Below are 19942 nucleotides of genomic sequence, written 5' to 3'. Positions count from 1 at the left end.
CAGGTGGGGCTCGGAACCCTTCCCTACCTCCAAAGTGGGGAATGGCAGAAAAAGTTTGAGAATCACTGCACTATCGTCGTCGTCATCATCATCATCATCATCAGCTAAGTTTGTCCATTTTTTTTCAACCTTCATTACTGTGTTGATTGGCACAAAAGCTGAACTCACTGACACATGTATCTATTTTTGGTTTCTTGATTGTTTTTGATAACTTCCTTGGATATATTATTTTTGTTTTTGTTGTGTTGTGCACTGTAAATATTATTTTATGTTGGGTTTCGAAACAGACAATAATTCATATAAACAATACAATGGTATTTTACTTCATTTATTGGTCTGTAGCTTTTATGACCATTATTGAAAAACATAACAAAAATAGTACAAGCTTTTCCCGATTCTGTGTAACTTAGACCTAGAAGGGGTAGCGGTTACAGAACAAGCAAATGTCAATAAATCAGATTGAACATGTAATCACAGCATTATGGCTTTGTCTCACTGCACATTGTTCAAATCTGAGAGCATTTTAAGATGTATTCAATCTCAATCTATTTCACAAGGTGTTCTCTTCATTTGAGCTTGAACTGTTTTGTTGTTGTTGTTGTTGTTTTGTTTGTTTGTTTTCATAATCATGAAAAATACATTTTTCATTAGTCTTTGTCTCCTTCTGCTGGTACAACACAAACACAAACATATTCAAGCTCTTTATGTTCTCTGTAACAAAATTCCAACATTTTTGAATTTATACTGTACTTTTATACAAATAAAATGGTTAATCTATAAATGAAAAACTGTAATTTGCTGCTCTGAAATAAAGGTGTTATACTGCCATCTCATCGTGTCTGTCAGAGGATCGTTGAAATCTAAATGAAGTCTTTATTTATAACAGTGAAGTCACTCTATCTTCAGTCTCTGTTGATTCTGTTGACTGTGAGTCTCTGTAGTGGATCCTTATTCATTATCAGATGTTCATCGAGGATCAGACTATAAGAATGTAATACTAGTCCTAAAATAAAACACAAAAACAGTCACATATGCAGTATGAGATATTACTTCTGTCACATCTTTTCTTAAGAAAACTTATCTAGTAATGGTGTAACGGATCACAAAACTCACGGTTTGGATCATATTACAGTTTCCGAGACATGGATCGGATAAATTTTCAGATCAGCAATAAATAAATAAATAAATAAAATACAACTAAAAATGGGGGTTTTAAAAGCATCATTAATTGAGAAATGTTTTGATATAAGAGGTCATCGTACTATAAGAATATCCTGTAAGTTTCAGAACTGAAAACATCCTTGTTAGTCAAATAAAAGCTTTTACTGATACCAGGCCCATCGAACGACTGATCCTGGAATGTGCCATAGATAGGTGAAATGCCACCTCCACAGAAGAAATCAACGCCTACTTCATCATTGCAACGTTAGCCCCGCCCAATGGCATGTTAGTGAGATGACGAGGAGAGAATAGCAATACAGGACTAAATATAACATTACCTTTCAAAGGATCCTAATGCTGGAAATCACATTTTGGCACAGGCTTTTCAAACAGACTTTTATGATATGGACTCGACAGTAATGCAACAACATGTAAGTAACTGTGTTAATTCTAATGCCTGATGTGATATATGAATCATGTAGAGTCAGATGTCCTTTGTCTAGACAGTAAATCAAACAAGTGACTAAGTGGTCAGCTTCATGTTGTTTTTTCTTAGTAGGATGAAAATAATCTGTTATTTAAACTGTGATTAAATTATATAAAGAAAGAGATCAAACAACGCTTTACAATCGCTAGAGCTGTCAATCAAACAGTGCGAGCTGGAGCTGTCAAACAACAACGCAAGTTTACAGTGACTGAGTTCCGGACTTGCGGCAAAACTCCCATTTTATTCAGCGAATCTCTTAGTTATGCATTTGCACTGTTAGTTATGATGAAAGCTTTTGTTAGCGTGCCGAAATTGCAACGAAAAGATCACTGCTTCAAACATTATAAAACAATAAAACAACGCAGTTCATGACCCCTTTAAGACAAATGTAACTTAACATTTAATTTAAAAACACTTTAGTACTTTGATACCACAGCAAAAACTTCTAAATAAAAAAGTTCAAACATCATTAAAAACAAGTGAACAGACAGTAAAAATAAGAATACACAAATTAAAACAGAGATAAACACTATAAAACAGTTTAAAAAAATAAAGTTTGGGCTGACAGTAGTATTCATGTACAGAAATGTAATAATATATATAATTGTAATTACACTGCATGCATAGTGTTCAATGTATAAATTAAATACAGATTAATCATTGTTAAAGTTGTTTTGTTGTTTGACAATTAATGACATAGTTATTTTTAGACTGCTGTCACTAAATGCACGGAACCAATGTACGAATGCACGACCGAATGCATGGAACCAATATGATGAAACATCCAATTTCTTCCTCAAGTTATTTCAACTGTTTAGGTTCACTTAAGACTATAACCGACTGTATACAAGAATACTTGTTGAGACAGGGATTTTGAGATCATTTTGTGTGTATCTGTCTGTTCAAGCTCAAGGAGTCGGGAAACAGAACTAGATTATGTCTTTGCATGCCATCTGAAAGGTACCTCTGTGAGCGAGCGTGCTTTGGTAGTGTGCACACAGAAAATGTGTGATTGCGAAATTTGCCTCTTCTTGCATTTGAATTTTTAAAAAAATGCTTCAGTGTTTTAAATTGATGATTGGCTTACAAACACATGCAAATAATAAACGTTCACTACATAATGGCTAAATGCAGTTAATCTGCAAATCAAATGTGTTCTGAACTGTGGGGCCTGGTTTGTATGGATTACAGATCAACTGCGATCCCTTACACCCCTACTAACTAGATAAGCTATCAATTCATTCTCAAACAAAATCTTTTCAAAATCAAAAGGACATGAAAGGTAATTTTCACAGAACGGACAGCTGATACAGAACCAGCAGAAATGATCATTACACGCCACTACAAATTTAATAAAACAAACAACCCAAATCTCAGATTATCACACACATAGAAACAGTTAAAGGGTAAAAGCTGAAAATAAAATTAATATTATTTTCACAATCAGTCACAACACTATGTGCAGAATTAAAGCCATATTAAACAGAGTTTAAAGTTCAGAGGCCTAAAGAAACTAAAGATGAATTTAAGTCTCATTATCTGATGATCTCAGACAAAATATTCACACACACATGGTGTTACTAAACCTGGTACAATTTCCTTTTATTTCTAGTGAGTAAACAGCCGTTTGAACAATGAAAATATAATGAAAATTGTTAACTATTCTTACATTATTATCTCCAGTTTATACTCCACATCAGAGAGCAGCTTCTCTCCTGACTCTCCTAGTTCATTCTCAGACAGATTCAGTACTCTCAGGTGTGAGGAGTCTGATCTCAGAGCTGTAGCCAGAGCAGCACAACCTTCATCTGTGACACCACAATCCATCAACCTGTAGAGAACAATGATGCAGTCTTCAATCTTTCAGATCAGGGCTGGATTTCCCAAAACTTTCTTAACTCTATGTCATTCTTAAGTTATACTTTAAGCTGTACCTTAACGTTAATACATGTTTCCCTGAAACGTTCTTAGTAAAGTATACCTTCTGTAAATCATTCACTTGCATTGGTTGGTCTGGACCACTCTTAGCCACTCTTAAACCATTAGGCAGTAATGGCCTAGGAGTCTATTTAAAAGGAATTATTGTAGTGGGGAGTTTGGTCAAACTATGGCAGCCAGCGATACAGTGAATAGTTGTGCTAAATAAAAGACAGTGCCATTCAGTGTATGGGCAATATTTCATCCATAAAAACTTTAGTCCCCAGGCTACAATTCCTAAAAAAGGCAGCAAATTCAGCAGCTTTTAGATCTTGTTGGTCCGACTCAGGCCAGGCTCCACGAGGGGGCAAAACGGGGCATTGCCCCCTCAGATCTGATTTGTGCCCCTTCAGTTTCAATTTGTCCCCCCTCCACCCCTGAAACAGGAATGATTTTAACCCTTTGACGCATACGATCACACCGGTGTGATTAGAATGTTCAGTGTGTCACTGCTAAATTCAAACTTGCTTTGGCGCTGAACCAGAGATGGACGCCATCAGCGCTTGTCATATGTCACAACTATTCAGTGTTTTCAACCACATAATGTCTGTTTTAATCTCTGAAATCTAAAATAAACATCTGAATGAAGTACTAGGCTATATATATATTAAAAAAAAAAAAAAACATTTATAGTTTGTTACATTCAAATTCCATACACTGATGTCTGTGGTAGCTGCAATAATAATCCTTTCGATTATATAATTTCATGTACTTTTTTTCATATCAGATACACATTGTGTATGAAATATTAAAGTTTACTCTATTCTTCTCCCAGTTCACGGGCCACTTTTATGTATTTCGGGGAAAACTTTGTCTGCTCGGAATTGCAGTGCAAACTTATTGTGCGACAAAACACATTCACTTCTACATATTTGACAATCTGAATATATCATATAATTCATGATATAGTTAACAAGTTTGTGAATATTTTGAATAAAGGAGGAAAAACAAAACAAACACGATATATATCATATCTGTCATACTGTGTCTGCATGACGTGTCTCCTTAATACGTTCTAAAATAATGTTCTAAAATAATGGTCACCTTAAACTCATGCTGGGGGCTCGGCTAGAATATAGAGCACAAAGAATATAGATAAAGAGGATTATTGATTTAGTTTGCAATTTGGATTATTTTTATAAGATCCCATAAGTCCTGATAAATGCAATTTCATCTTCTGAAGTGCTTCTTTTATAAAGAACACCACTTTCTCACATAACGCAGTGAAACGTCTCGGTTACATAGGTAACCCTCGTTCCCTGAAGGAGGGAACGGAGACGTACGTCGGACAGACCGACGAATAGGAATCTCGCCAGAGAGGCCAATCTACTTCGAGTGTAACTAAACGAGCCAATGCACATTGGCATGCAATCATATGCATCAGCTGCTTGCCTCGCAGCGCGGGTATATAATGAGCAGCAGGTGCGTTGCATCTTCAGGTTTTCGCTGAGGAGCCGAACCCAGCAGGCGGCAGCATCAGCAGGACAACGCCTGTGGCGACGGGACGTACGTCTCCGTTCCCTCCTTCAGGGAACGAGGGTTACCTATGTAACCGAGACGTTCCCATTCAGTCGGTCACGTTCGACGTACGTCGGACAGACCGACGAATAGGAATCCCTACCAAAGCGCCACAGGAGCTGCCCTCTTCCAGCGCTCTGTCGTGAGCCACCTGAACCCCCTTGCCTAAGGACGGTGGGACCAGGCTCACGCAGAGAGGGTCGATCACTGTTGTTCCCAAAACCCACTCAGTGCGACAATTGGATAACGCTGGGAAAGCGTAGCCTTACATGCGATAAGGAACGCTGCGGAAGCCATATCCTTCCCCGAAGGAGTTATATGGATAAGAACATATGGACTAACCTTGTAGGTTGTACAACATATGGAAGAACTGGGGTGACTCCACTCGGTGAGAGATGGGTCTCCCAGAGGGAAAGACACGGGCTTCGTTTAGGAGCAGCCGTGGAAAGCCATATGGGATCCCTGTAGGGTCACACATATGGAACCCAGCCTAGATCCGGTTCTCAAGGATCCAACGGAGTATAGGCCTGGCGCCAGACGCTCCGCCACGTCGGCTGCCGAGGGGTAACCGGAGGACTCAACAGGGTCTGCCCGAAGGGACTCTCTGGAGAATAGAACGCGCATGTAGCGCAGCAAGCCGACACTAAGCCGGGGCCTCTCCGTGCCTCTGACCTGAGGCGAGAACACGGGAGGAGACCGGCTCGACACGAAGGCTATAGTATCTAGCGAACGTGTTAGGTGTCGCCCAGCCCGCAGCTCTACAAATGTCTGTTAGCGAGGCGCCACGAGCCAGCGCCCAGGAGGATGCTACACCTCTCGTGGAGTGAGCATGCAACCTGAGCGGGCAGGGCACGCCCTGAGCTTGATAAGCCAGGGCGATGGCATCCACTATCCAGTGGGCCATCCTCTGCTTGGAGACAGCCTTTCCCTTCTGCTGGCCTCCGTAACAGACAAAGAGCTGATCTGAGGTCCTGAAGCTTCGAGTTCTGTCTATGTACAGTCGCAAGGCGCGAACTGGACAGAGCAAAGCCAGGGCTGGGTCTGCCTCCTCCGAGGGCAGCGCTTGCAGGCTCACCACCTGATCCCTGAAGGGAGTGGTAGGAACCTTGGGCACATAGCCAGGCCGGGGTCTCAGTACCACGTGGCTGTCACCCGGCCCGAACTCTAGGCACGATTCGTCGACCGAAAAAGACTGCAGGTCCCCTACCCTCTTGATGGAGGCCAATGCCACCAGCAGCAAAGTCTTCATAGAGAGAATCTTTAAGTCTGCTGACAGCAAAGGCTCAAAGGGAGCAATCTGAAGTGCTCTTAGCACCAGAGCGAGGTCCCAAGAGGGTATGGAGGGGGGACGAGGAGGATTTAACCGTCTCGCCCCCCTAAGGAACCTGACGACCAGGTCGTGCTGACCAACAGTTTTGCCATCTATGTGGTCGTGGTAAGCGGATATGGCAGCAGTATGGACTTTGAGGGTGGAGGGGGACAGCCTACGCTCCAACCCTTGCTGCAAGAAGGAAAGCACGACTCCGATCGAGCATCTTCGGGGGTCTTCTCGGCGAGAAGAACACCACTCGACGAACAGGTTCCACTTCGAGGCGTAAGCACGTCTCGTAGACAGTGCACGTGCCGAAGTGATGGTGTTAAGTACCTCAGGGGGTAAGTCACCTAGAACCTCCGCGTCCCATCCAGGGACCAGACATGGAGTTTCCAGAGGTCTGGACGCGGGTGCCAAAGAGTGCCCCGTCTCTGAGAGAGGAGGTCCTTCCTCAGAGGGATGGGTCAGGGAGGGGCTGTCGCGAGGAGTGAGAGTTCTGGGAACCAGGTCCGGTTGGGCCAGTAAGGCGCAACTAACAAGACCTGCTCCTCGTCCTCCCTGACTTTGCACAGGGTCTGTGCAAGTAGGCTCACTGGGGGAAACGCATATTTGCGCGGGCCCCGGGGCCAGCTGTGAGCCAGTGCATCTGTCCCGAGTGTCCCCTCGGTCAGAGAGTAAAACAACTGGCAGTGGGAGGTTTCTGGTGAGGCAAACAGGTCTACCTGAGCCTCTCCGAACTCTCTCCAGATCAGCTGAACCACCTGGGGGTGGAGTCGCCACTCTCCTGGCAGCGCAGCTCGTGATAGCTCGTCGGCCACACGGTTGAGCACACCGGGGACATGAATGGCGCGAAGCGACCTCAGATGCTTCCGACTCCAGAGGAGGAGATGGCGGGCGAGTTGCGACATGCGACGGGAGCGTAGACCACCTTGACGGTTGATGTACGCAACGGTCGCAGTGTTGTCCGTACGGACCAGTACATGCTTGCCCTGAAGCAGGCCTTTGAGGCGGCTCAGAGCAAGGCGTACTGCCAGCAACTCGAGGCAATTGATGTGCCAATGCAGATGGGGTCCCGTCCAAACCCCTGAGACTGCATGCCCATTGTACGTGGCACCCCAGCCGGTGGCAGAAGCATCTGTGAAAACCACAGCATGCCGGGACACCTGTTCTAGGGGCACTCCTGCCCGAAGAAACAAAGGGTCCGACCACGGACTGAAGGTTAGGCGGCACTCCTGAGTGACTGGCACCCGGAACGTGCCGCGTTGCCACGCCCATCTCGGGACTCGGCCGTGAAGCCAGTGCTGAAGCGGTCTCATATGAAGCAGACCGAGCGGTGTTACAGCCGCTGCAGCCGCCATATGCCCCAGGAGCCTCTGAAAGAACTTCAGTGGGACCGCTGTCCTGCCGTTGAACGTATTCAGGCAGTTCAACACCGACTGAGCACGTTCCTCTGTGAGGCGTGCTATCTGTTCGACCGAATCCAACTCCATACCGAGAAAAGAGATCCTCTGCACTGGGGCGAGTTTGCTCTTTTCCCAGTTGACCTGAAGCCCCAACTGGCTGAGGTGACTGAGCACCAAGTCCCTGTGTTCGCACAACTGATCCCAAGACTGTGCTAGAATAAGCCAGTCGTCTAGATAGTTGAGAATGCGAACACCCCGTTCTCTCATGGGAACAAGGGCTCCCTCCACGACTTTCGTGAAGACGCGGGGAGACAGGGCCAGCCCGAAGGGTAGGACTCTGTACTGGTATGCTCGACCTTCGAACGCGAATCTCAGGAATGGCCTGTGTCGCGGAAGGATCGAAACATGGAAGTACGCGTCCTTCAGGTCGATCGCTGCAAACCAATCTCGGGGACGGATGCACTCGAAAATGCGTTTCTGCGTGAGCATTTTGAACGGTAGCTTGTGGAGGCTCCGATTCAAAACTCGCAGGTCCAAGATCGGTCGTAACCCGCCGCTTTTCTTGGGTACAATGAAGTAGGGGCTGTAGAACCCTGACCTCAAACCGGCTGGAGGGACCGGCTCTATCGCGTCCTTCGCCAGTAGGACTGCGATCTCCGCACGCAAGACAGGGGCATCGGCATCTTTCACTGAAGTGAAGAGGATGCCCCTGAACTTGGGGGGGCGCCGGGCGAACTGAATCGCATAGCCGAGCCTGATGGTCCGAAGGAGCCAGCGAGACGGACTGGGGAGCGCTAGCCAGGCTCTCAGAGACCGCACAAGCGGCACCAAGGGGACCACCGGCGTACCCGCCGCGGGGCAGCGAGGTGGAACGCAGGGACGCGGCCCGGGGGGCTCTCTGTGTGAGGCGGCCCGAAGCGGGGTCACAGTGTGCTGTGCAACACTTACCTGCTTCCACGGGTGGACAGAGGGAGCAGTCGAGGTTTTGCCTACCTGCTGCTCGCTGCTGTCCGCTGGCGACAGAAGAGGTGGATGAGAGTGGTGAGGTTCTAGCCCTCCCACTGCTCTCCGAGCCCTCTTCGGACCCGGAGATAGAGGAAACTGCTCTTTTATTGAAAATTTGGGTACCGCTGGCCGTTGAGCCAGCGGCGGAACAAAAAGGGGAAACAAAAGATTCTCCACCCGGCCCTCCTCCGGGGGAAGGAGCGGTGCGGTCACCACCTCCTGAAGAGCAGTCCCATCCATCTCCGGGTCGCCCGTCCTAGGGCCGCTTGGACTTGGCCTTGCCACCCTTCTTCTTAGGGGGTGGCTGGACGGGCTGGGCACCCCGCCCGCGACCGGCTCCACGATGCCGCTTGGATGGAGGCTGCTGCTGCTGGAGCGTGGGAGCGGGGGCGGCTGCAGGGGGGCGCCCTCGGCGACGGGCAGTCTGAGGTGCCGCCGGCGGTGGAGGTGCAGCAGCTGACCGCCTCGGCAGGATGTGGCTGATGGCCTCAGACTGCTTTTGTACAGCCGAGAACTGTTGGGCAAAGTTCTCAACCGCGTCGCCGAAAAGGCCGGTCTGGGACACGGGGGAATTAAGAAACCTGACTTTGTCGGTATCCCTCATGTCCGCGAGACACAGCCAGAGATGGCGTTCCTGGACCACCAAAGTGGACATCGCACGACCCACTGACCGCGCCGTAACCTTCGTCGCACGAAGCGCGAGGTCCGTCGCGGCACGAAGTTCTTGCAGAACTTGCGGATCATGACCACCCTCGTGCAGGTCCTTCAGTGCCTTGGCCTGATGGACCTGCAACAATGCCATAGCGTGTAAGGCGGAAGCGGCTTCCCCACAGGCCTGATAAGCCTTGCCGGTAAGATCCGACGAGTACTTACAGGCCCGGGAAGGGAGAGACGGCTCCCCCCGCCAGGTGGAGTTAGGGCACAGTTGCATAGCAACGGCCCGTTCCACAGGGGGTATGCGCGTATAACCCTTAGCCGCTCCACCATCAAGGGTGGTGAGGGAGGAGGACCCACCGACACGGCTTCGGGCAGTAAAAGGTGCCGTCCACGTGCCAGTGAGCTCTTCATGCACTTCCGGGAAGAAAGGCACTGGGGTGGGGGGCTGAGAACCAGCCCTTGCCACCCCGAGATACAAATCATCCAACCTCGAGGGCTCGGGACACGGTGGAGGATTCCACACGAGCCCGACCCTGTTGGCGGCCCGGGAAAGCATAGCCATCATTTCCGGGTCCGAATCGGGCACAGAAACCACACCCGAAGGGGGCAACTGCGCCGAATCCTCATCCCCAGAAGCGTCAGGCTCACCCTCCGATGCAGCGATCGACATCCGGTCGTCTTGGGGAGCTCCGAAGGATACGGATGGTACACACCTCTGGGGTGGTCCACCGCGCTCCCCCGGCAGCTCTACTGGCTGCGGAGCGCAAGAGGGGTGAGGGTTCCTAGGGGGTTGGTTCCCCGAAGGAAACGCGCTCACCGTAATCCTCAAGTCACCGGTCCCACCGCCCGAAGCAACCCTCTGAGGAGGATTGGAACGAGGCGCCGGGACCGGGACTCCACCCCTTTGCAGAAAGTGGAGTCTCGACCGCAACTCCGCGACGGTCATCTTTCCACAATGGGTACATGACTCGTCCACAAACGCCGCCTCAGCGTGCCTTAAGCCCAAGCACGCGATACAGCGTTGGTGACCATCCCGAGGCGCCAGGTAACGACCGCATCCAGAAACACACAAGTAGAACGACATCTTTAAAAAGACGCGAACTACTCGTGTAAGCTCTTTCAAGGACTGACTCTTTTAGGTGCTGAAGCACGCAGGGGAAAGGCCGCTGCAGCACAGACAGGGAAATGTGCAGCCTGTCGTGTGCACTCTCCTTGAAGGCGCTCTCTTACCAGCTGTAATAACAGCTTTTTAGCGCTCTAGGCGCACCGTTTCACCAGCCGTGAGAACGGCCTTCACGCTGACTACAGCTTCTTTGCTCAAATAAAAAGGCAAAAAGGAAAAACAAAGGAGAAATCGGCCCCGCTGCTGCGCTGTCCGCCTGCACCGCAACCAAGAGACGTCTCGAAGAGCTGGCTCGTCCACACTCGTGCTTCCAGTAGTTTTCTTCAGCTTGTTGCAGAAGTTTGGCTCCGAAGCGAAAAGCTGAAGATGCAACGCACCTGCTGCTCATTATATACCCGCGCTGCGAGGCAAGCAGCTGATGCATATGATTGCATGCCAATGTGCATTGGCTCGTTTAGTTACACTCGAAGTAGATTGGCCTCTCTGGCGAGATTCCTATTCGTCGGTCTGTCCGACGTACGTCGAACGTGACCGACTGAATGGGAACAGCCCCTGCATAGAGTGAATTATCGATTCTCAAGCCATCAATATCATCCAATTCAGCACCACCACCATATGGACAGCACCTAATAACGTTGCACGTAAGAAGGTTTACCTTAAAGCTACATGTAAATTTTCGCTGCTAGAGGTCACCTATTCAAAACAAAGGTGTAGCTTGATGATGCCGAGTTTGAGCGCGGAATCTTGGGAGTTGTCGTCTTCACCTGACAGATGTTGGAAAATAATTGGGACAGGACTCGGGCAGAAATCATGTTCATGGATGCGATTATTAACGTTATTTTAGTATGAAGCAGAGCAGGGCCGAATGCTGTGGGAGCTGAATGAGGCCGCTGGAGTGATTGCTAATGAGAGGCAAGCATGACACGTCTCAAAAGCAGCTGAACTTTTATTATGCCACAGTTGCCAGCACCGCTTCCGCTTCTTCTGGTCAAGCGTATTAGGTAACACTGATCTGTTTATCATATTAAACACATCTAAGTGTGTTGAACATGATGTTATAACGTTACTCTGTGCATTTGCTCGGCGGCTGCTGTGAGACACTTGTTGCACACTGCAGTAAGCTAGATCGATTTTAGAATATCATATTAATAAATGCTGGATGGCTTGTGTTGATATTGTATGATGGAAAAATTTCTGTATTACTGTTACTAAAAATAAAGCTGCATCTGATTATGCTATGTTAGCTACTTGAAAAAATAGTGTTTTTCTCTGAGGCATGGTAAAAGCATAGTACTCGCAGAAAATCAAGAAAACAAGATTTAAACAATAAGACTAAACATGTTGAGCTTTATAAATGTATCAAAACAGTCGTTCCTTTGTCTAATAAAACATGCAAGATATTAAAGCGTCTCTGTTGTTTCCATGGTTTTTACAAAATAAACCGAGGGTAACATGGATATGATGTCATTGATAGGTGACGCATGGACACAGCCCGTGTCCTGATTAAAAATTGCAACCTCCTAAAGTAAAATTCGGGGAACACGCCTAGAAAAAGGTATACCTTTTGTTAAGGTACACCTTTAGAGTCTTCGTAGCGTGAGGCAATGGGTAATGCACCCCTGATCAACAAGCATTTTCTCATCACATTGAAACTAACAGTGTGATGATAAGGTGAGATGAACAGTAAGAAAAAAAATACATTTAAAGATGAATAAAGTCAGATTCCTCTGTAATCATATTATTCTTTTTACCCACTGAATATGCTATACAGATACTTAGACATCAAGGCCCGGTTGCATGAAAGCCCTTAAGTTAAGAAAACCCTTAGTTATAAGGTTAAGGGTACCCTTAGTGAAAGTGGTGTTGATGCGTGAGTACAATACACTAACAATGAGTTAGTGTATTGTACTGATATACTAATATACTAGTATTGGACTAATATAATGTAATTTAATGGAAAACTATGCGAGTTGTGCAGCAAGTTTACATTGACTAGTTACTAGAGAGTTATCATGTTTCTCACTTTAGAATACTGATCCAAATAATTAGTAATTCCTTCTGAAGGATTTGGTAATACTTCAGCCATTACTAGTGGGTTACCATGACCTTCACTTTAGAATTAATTATACATTATGCATCATTCATGTTAATTATGAACATGTATATAGTAGTTCTTAGTTGTTCTCTGGGAGGTATGAAAAAAACAGTAGTTACTGAGTAGCTAATAGTGAACTACTACCTTCAGCTGAGCACTATTACTTAATTCATTAATCAGAGTTTCTTGTTAGTTAATATTAGTTACTAGAGTGTTAATAATGCATTATGCATTTGTTCCTGTGTAGTTATTCATTAATGAAGGATCAGTATTCTAAAGTGTTACCCCCTTTTCTTACTGCATCTGATAGTCGGTATGCTCCAACACATTACACAAACATTGCATTTCCTTTTTGCAAAGTTATGGTTTGCACCAGTATATTTGCGAGGCGATACTTCAAATGAGCTAAAAGAAAGGCTTGAGGGTTTCATCCAGACTTATCAACAGAGCATTAATGTGGCGAGTGGAGCTCAAGTCTAGCATCAGGCCTTGATCATATCTTTCCTGCAGATACACAATTAAGATTCAGTTATCATTGTCTTCTCATGTTTCAAATGCTCCTAATTCAATGCACATTTAAGTTCATTAAAGAGCACATAGTTCTGTTTATCAGTTTCATAGCTCCAGCAAATGGATGAGGTAGTACGGGGGGCTTAGATTCCATGATTAGCGTTAAGTTATATTTATTTTATTTTCACTCAGCATTAATTTCATAAATCTCTAATTAATGACTCTTTCTCTGTAATTATATTTACACATTATATGATGACACTGGTATCTGCACACTAGTGATTGATTGTGCTATTACATCCCTTCCCAGTTTAGGGGTAGAAAGGAGCAATAATGAAAAATGGTGGAAAAAGCTCTGCTGACTGGCACATAACCACATTATCAATGCAAAGTAAGATAAAATTAACACAAAGAAGCAAACAGAACTTCTAGAGGGGTCAAAGCCAACATAACAAACATAACATTTAGTAACTCCCAAAAAATGATCTATATAAACTAACAAAATAAAAAAAAATAAAAAATAAAAAAATGAATAAATAAATAATAAAGAACCATCCACTATCTCACTGTTTAACCATAAACATAAGGAAAAATGTAAGCAAACGAAATGGCAACCACTTCCCTGCGGCTTCCAAAACGAAAAAGAAAAAAAATAATTTATATAAAATTACAGGTTTGAGTTTAATAGCTCCTCTTACAAGAGGACTAAAGCTCTTTACTTCAACATTTTACTACAGCAACAAATTAACCACAAGACACCAACAAAATCAGCAGAAGGGACTCTTGCTCCAATTTGCCACACTCTAAACATCTCAACTCTGCCTTTTAACTCCAAACAATTCCTAGTGGTCCAATCAGGATAGTACAGTCATCAGCAGGATTATCAATTAATTGAACTCCACCTGTTAGTCTTTGGCAGGTTGGAGATAGAGAAGAGAGAAAGAGAGAGAAAAAAAATCAAAGCAGAGCACATACACAAAAAGAGACATTTCCTCTTATACACGTCCTGGAACATAACAGTGCCATTTCACCAGCATTCTGCTCATGTTATTTTGTTGAGAGTTCATTCAAAGTCAGTTAAAGGCACAATATGTACGATTTTTTTTTTTTATTAAAATATTATTTTAAATATTATATTGTTTTTTCACCCTTTGCTGTCGTAATTGACCCTTCGCAAAGACCCACCCACCTTAGTTACTGCTGCTTTGTCTGACAAGGCATGGCGCCGTCATGCCACACAGAGTGAAAAATACATTGTGGAGCAAAGAGGACACTGACAACACGTCGACAGACAAGACAAAGCAGGTTACTTATGATATTACTTATGTAGAAGGGAAGACGTGAACATCATCAAGCTACGCCTTTGTTAATGTTTTGAAAAAGCGGATTTAACCGGCGAAACCTACATCCTGTGTCTTTAATTTGATATTTTATTCATAATTGTTTCTTTCATATTGCAATAATTTATTTCTTGGCATTTATGGGGATTATTATGTTTTAGTACACATATGCAGGGGGGGGGGGGGGGGGGGTTAAATATTAAAAGCCCTTAAATGACCCTTTAATCACTAATAGTAAAGTGCCATTTCAGTCTTATTGTGGTGCCCCACGGAATGCAATTTCACCCCGTCCCAGCGTAATATAATCTAGCACCAGTATCTGGTTGACATCCCAGTGCACAGTAGGTGGCAGTATTGCACCTTATCACTGGTTTATAGAGACATTCTACCAATATTTCATGATTAAACATGAAGAGAATTAACACACCATTGTGACAGTATATAGTTCACCTGTGTTCTTCAAGCCATATGTTTTCATAAGGATAATGTGGCCTGTATTTATAATGTAATGCCAATCAACATAGCCTTTATCACTGTAGAGAATACTATAAAATAATACTATTTCTGTGTCTGTGATAAGAAGCCACATCAGTTCACATCAGCCACATCACTACAACATCAAATAAATAAATAAATTAATTAATTAAAGATTAAATAGTCTCATAACGTTTTTTGTTTTTGTTTTTTTCACAATATTGATATCTTGAATTATTTTGGCCGTGAAAATCATGTAGAGAAAAATCTGATGTTGTGGCAGCCCTGATTCAGGTGAACTGCACACCATTTACCCCAAAGGATATTTATCTACATATTAATCCTTATTCAGTCTTTATGGTAGAGATGATTTTACCACAGTTCCTCCAGATTACAGTGAGGATTCTCCAGTACAGCAGAGAGCAGCTTCACTCCTGAGTCTCCTAGTTTATTCTGAGACAGATCCATTAGTCTCAGGTGTTTGGGGTTTGATCTCAGGGCTGAAGCCAGAGCAGCACAACCTTCATCTGTGACACCACAATCAGCCAACCTGTAGAGAACAAATCACACTCTCTTGACTCTCCCAGATCAAACACAGAGACCTCATTATTAAAATAAGCACAAATAACCATGTTCAGTGTAATTGGGTTTGGTAACACTTTTTTAAAAATATAAGTATTCTTTAAAGATAAGTTGAAATAATGCAAGACTATCGATTAACAGCATTGTATAGTTACAGTAGGTCTACTTGGTGTTTGTTTGTCATTAACAGTTTATAACAGTTTATAAGTTTTCGCTAAAAAGAAAGAAAATGCGGAGAAAATGAAATACTATGAAAACAGTTTCAATTATGACTTTTTCACTTGATTTAGTCTAGTTAGTTTTGTCTCAAATGCAATATGATTTTCATTTGATCGAGATCTGGCAGCAATCCGCTCACAGCTTTTCCAGAGTATGAAATCCCCCATAGGTAAACAAACGAATGAGAACGTGGGAGAATGATGACAATACATAACAACAGAGCGAAGGCGCAAAAGCTGCTGTAGATACACATACCTGAAATCCTCTGTAACTGGCAAAATTATTGTCATTTGGCAAATAAATACATTTTGGACAGTTACATACACATTACCAATCTTTTTATCATGTAGGTTTTATGGTACACCTCAAAAACAAAAACATGAATGGCTTGGGTATGCAGAGCATTCACAGCTTATATGGACCGCACACCATTGCAGTAATCATGTCGACTTCCAACTGTTTTATTGTAATGCATGGAATAAGTGTGATTCCCCTATTCTATTTTGATGTCATTTCATGAATAAATTAAATTATAAAATTCACAGTGACTCAGTTTCATGTGTGTCATGTATGATCTTACTCTAGACTCTCCAGTTTACATTGAGGATTGTCCAGTCCTGTAGATAGCAGCTTCACTCCTGAATCTCCTATATTATTATATGACAGTTTAAGTTCTCTCAGATACGAGGGGTTTGATCTCAGAGCTGAAGTCAGAGCAGCACAACCTTCATCTGTGACACCACATTGACCCAACCTGCAGAGAACAATGACACACTCTTCACTCCCTCAGATCAACAGAGACTTCATTATCAAAGAGAAACCAATAAACCATTACGTTACGTAGATCACAAATCTGCTTACTTTTAGGACACTGACATTAAAGATGGATAGTGACATAGAGGATAGAAATTCTCGTAGCTCTCCTCAAGAAAAATGCTTGCTACACACAAACAATTTCATTGTGTCGGTAGTTGATAGCCAACCAACTGTAGGCAGTCAGAGTCTAGCCCTGACAGCATGACAGGGAAAGCCATGCAACACCCTAGAACTCTTACACCATGGACAATTATTTGTGACCCATGAACGCCTCCCTAAACTACTATGTGATCTCACAGTTGGAAGCATCTGTCATAGGAAAGCACCATGTGCTAACATATAATAATTAAGAGGAAATGTCTTCGCATAGGATAACTTGCAGTCTCAGTAAAAAATATGACACCAATGTGCCATTGATGTACTATAGTGTTTCACCACATCAATCTGTGACATTGACACAATATAGATTTTAAACCAGGAAAAACATCTCTAAATTATCCAGTTTTCTTCTACAATTAAAAAAATAATGGACTGCCTTAATCCTGACCATGCTGAGATTGAGTGTGTTTAAAGTAAAGAGTAATAAATGTGGAATGTGAATAAAAGTGTTTTTAAGTGTGACTATCAGAACTGCAGTATCACCTTAATGAGGAGCAGTTCACGTGTTCAATCAGAAAAATATTAATTCTCCTACATCAAATGAAAATACATTATATTAAATTGACGAATTGTGATTTGATCATGTTGTTTCAATAGTTTTGCTTGTAATTATTGTAATAATAGTTTGTTTTCCTAGCATTTCATTCAGTTTTGGTGTTACTTTATGAATTCCTGAAAATGCAAAATTCACAGTGACTGTTTCATGTGAGAGTCACATATGATCTTACCCCAGAAACTCCAGTTTACAATGATTCTCCAGTCCAACAGAGAGCAGCTTCACTCCTGAGTCTCCTATTTTATTAAATGACAGATTCAGTTGTCTTAGGTGTGAGGGGTTTGATCTCAGTGCTGAAGCCAGAGCAGCATTACCCTCATCTGTGACACCACACTCACTCAACCTGTAGAGAACAATGACACACTCTTCACTCTCTCATTGGCCCATATATATTTTTGTAACCCTTCGACACATACGATCACACAAGAGTGATTAGAATATTCAGTGCATCACATGATCAACTGTTAAACTCAAATGTGCTTTTGAGCTTTGGCTGGAGCTGAGTGTCACCAGTGTTGGGGAAAGTTATTTTGAAAAGTAATGCATTACAATACTACTTTACTCACTTAAAAAGTAACTAATTGCGTTGCTTAGTTACTTTTTATTACAAACCTGATTCCAAAAAAGTAGGGACACTGTACAAATTGTGAATAAAAAAGGAATGCAATAATTTACAAATCTCATAAACGTATATTTTACTCACAATAGAATATAGATAACACATCAAATGTTGAAAGTGAGACATTTTGAAATGCCAGGTCATTTTGGATTTCATGAGAGCTACACATTCCAAAAAAGTTGGGACAGGTAGCAATAAGTGTAACGTAGTGGGACTGAGGCAGAGATCCATATGCAAGCTTTTATTTACAGTGAGCATAGTCGTACAGGCTGGGTCGATCAGGGGCAAACAGGAACAGTAAGGAACAGGCAGAAACGTAGTCAGGGTACAGGCAGTAGATCGAGGCAGGCGGATATCATTCACAGAACAGTATACAAGGCAAGAGTCAGGACAGGCAGCAACGGGTCAATAAACAGGAACAGGCAAGATCAAACACAGGCAGACAGGAAACAAGGAAACGCTCAGAAATGACACACTGGGTAATCAAGACTTCGCAAACTTGTGGTGTGAGTGTGAGTCCTTTATAGTCCTGATAATGAGCTGCAGCTGGGTGTGGTGATCAGTGTGGTGTGCTAGGGTGGATGTGGCAACAGGTGATAGGTGGAGTGAGTGCATGTGATTGACAGGGGGGATGATGGGAAATGTAGTCCGGAACTGACAGGATTCGTGACAGAATGTCCCCCTCCCGGAAGGCGCGTCCTCGCGCCGTAGATGGCACGGTGGGTCAGGAGCCTCGGGCGGCCACGGCGGGTCAGGAAGCCACGGCGGGTCAGGCGGCTCGGGCAGCCACGGCAGGTCAGGCGGCTTGGGCAGCCACGGCAGGTCAGGCGGCTTGGGCAGCCACGGCAGGTCAGGCGGCTCGGGCAGCCACGGCAGGTCAGGTGGCTTGGGCAACCACGGCAGGTCAGGTGGCTCGGGCAGCCACGGCCATAAAGGCCATAATAATTCGCAGTTCAGAGATGGCCATAACAGTTCAGAGGCCCTTAACAGCCATGGTTGAGCAGGGTCCCCACCCACAAGCTCCCCACCCTCAGGTACACTGCCCCCCCCCAAAAGTTCTTGGGGATTTCAGCGGGGCCCGTCGCAGGTTCGTGGGCAAGGAGTTCGGGTGGCGCCGGCAGGGCCAGGCATGTGGGTGAAGCCGGCAGGGCAAGACGCCTGAGTGGCGCTGGCAACGCAAGGAGTTTGAGCGGCGCTGGCAGGGCTGGAAGCTTGGATGGCGCTGGCAGGGCTGGAAGCTTGGGTGGCGCTGGCAGGGCTGGAAGCTCGGGCGGCGCCGGCAGGGCGAAGAGCTCAGGCGGCGCCGGCAGGGCGAGGAGCACAGTAGGCGCTGGCAGGGCAAGACGCTTAGGCGGTGCTGGAAGAGCATGACACTTGGGCGAAGCAGAAGAGACCTCTGGAGTGGTCTCCAGGCCCACAGCGGCCTCTTGAAGGGCATCTGCGTCTTGAGGAGAGGAGGACACCTTTCTCCTCCTCCTCCTCCTCTTCTGAGGGTGAGGCGATGGTTCACTGGTTGGAGCGGGTACTGGAGCGGACTCAGTCACTGGAATGCCCCCTGCATCCTTACGCACCGCAGGGGCGGCCATCTTGCCCGTGGGCACTGGCAAAGCAGCCCTTTTGTCCGTCGCGTCCAGGGCGTTTGAGTGCGTCGCAACCGGTGAACTTGACTGCGTTGCACCCGGCGAACATGAGTCCATAGCAACCGGCGAACTTGAGAGCGTTGCAATAGACGAACTTGAGAGCGTTGAAACAGACGAAGTTGAGAGCGTTGAAACAGACGAAGTTGAGAGCGAAGTGGCCGCCGGGCTTGAGAGTGAAGCGGCCACCGGGCTTGAGTGCGAGGCGGCCGACTGGCTTGAGTGTGAAGCGGCCGGCTGATGCTTGGGAATACCAGCCGCTCGCGCTGAAATCAGCGGTGGATCAGCCACA

The 19942-nt window shown here is 45.1% G+C and overlaps 1 protein-coding gene across 1 annotated transcript in view; it reads right to left on the bottom strand.

Annotated features, from left to right (window-relative positions):
- Window positions 1-312: 312 nt before the first annotated feature.
- LOC125269843 (NACHT, LRR and PYD domains-containing protein 12-like) overlaps window positions 313-19942 on the bottom strand; it is a 37783-nt gene continuing 18153 nt past the window's right edge. Inside the window, exons 8-12 of the mRNA XM_048192858.1 lie at window positions 17567-17737; window positions 16444-16617; window positions 15439-15612; window positions 3318-3479; window positions 313-1003 (exon numbers count right to left, since the gene is read on the bottom strand). Coding sequence (XP_048048815.1) covers window positions 982-1003; window positions 3318-3479; window positions 15439-15612; window positions 16444-16617; window positions 17567-17737 — 703 coding nt within the window. The 3' untranslated portion in view covers window positions 313-981. The remainder of the gene's footprint in view (window positions 1004-3317; window positions 3480-15438; window positions 15613-16443; window positions 16618-17566; window positions 17738-19942) is intronic.

Source organism: Megalobrama amblycephala, linkage group LG6, assembly GCF_018812025.1.
Source record: "Megalobrama amblycephala isolate DHTTF-2021 linkage group LG6, ASM1881202v1, whole genome shotgun sequence".
Taxonomy (NCBI): Eukaryota; Metazoa; Chordata; class Actinopteri; order Cypriniformes; family Xenocyprididae; genus Megalobrama; species Megalobrama amblycephala.
Note: the sequence above shows the minus strand (reverse complement) of the source record. Positions and strands in the feature narration are given on the sequence as shown.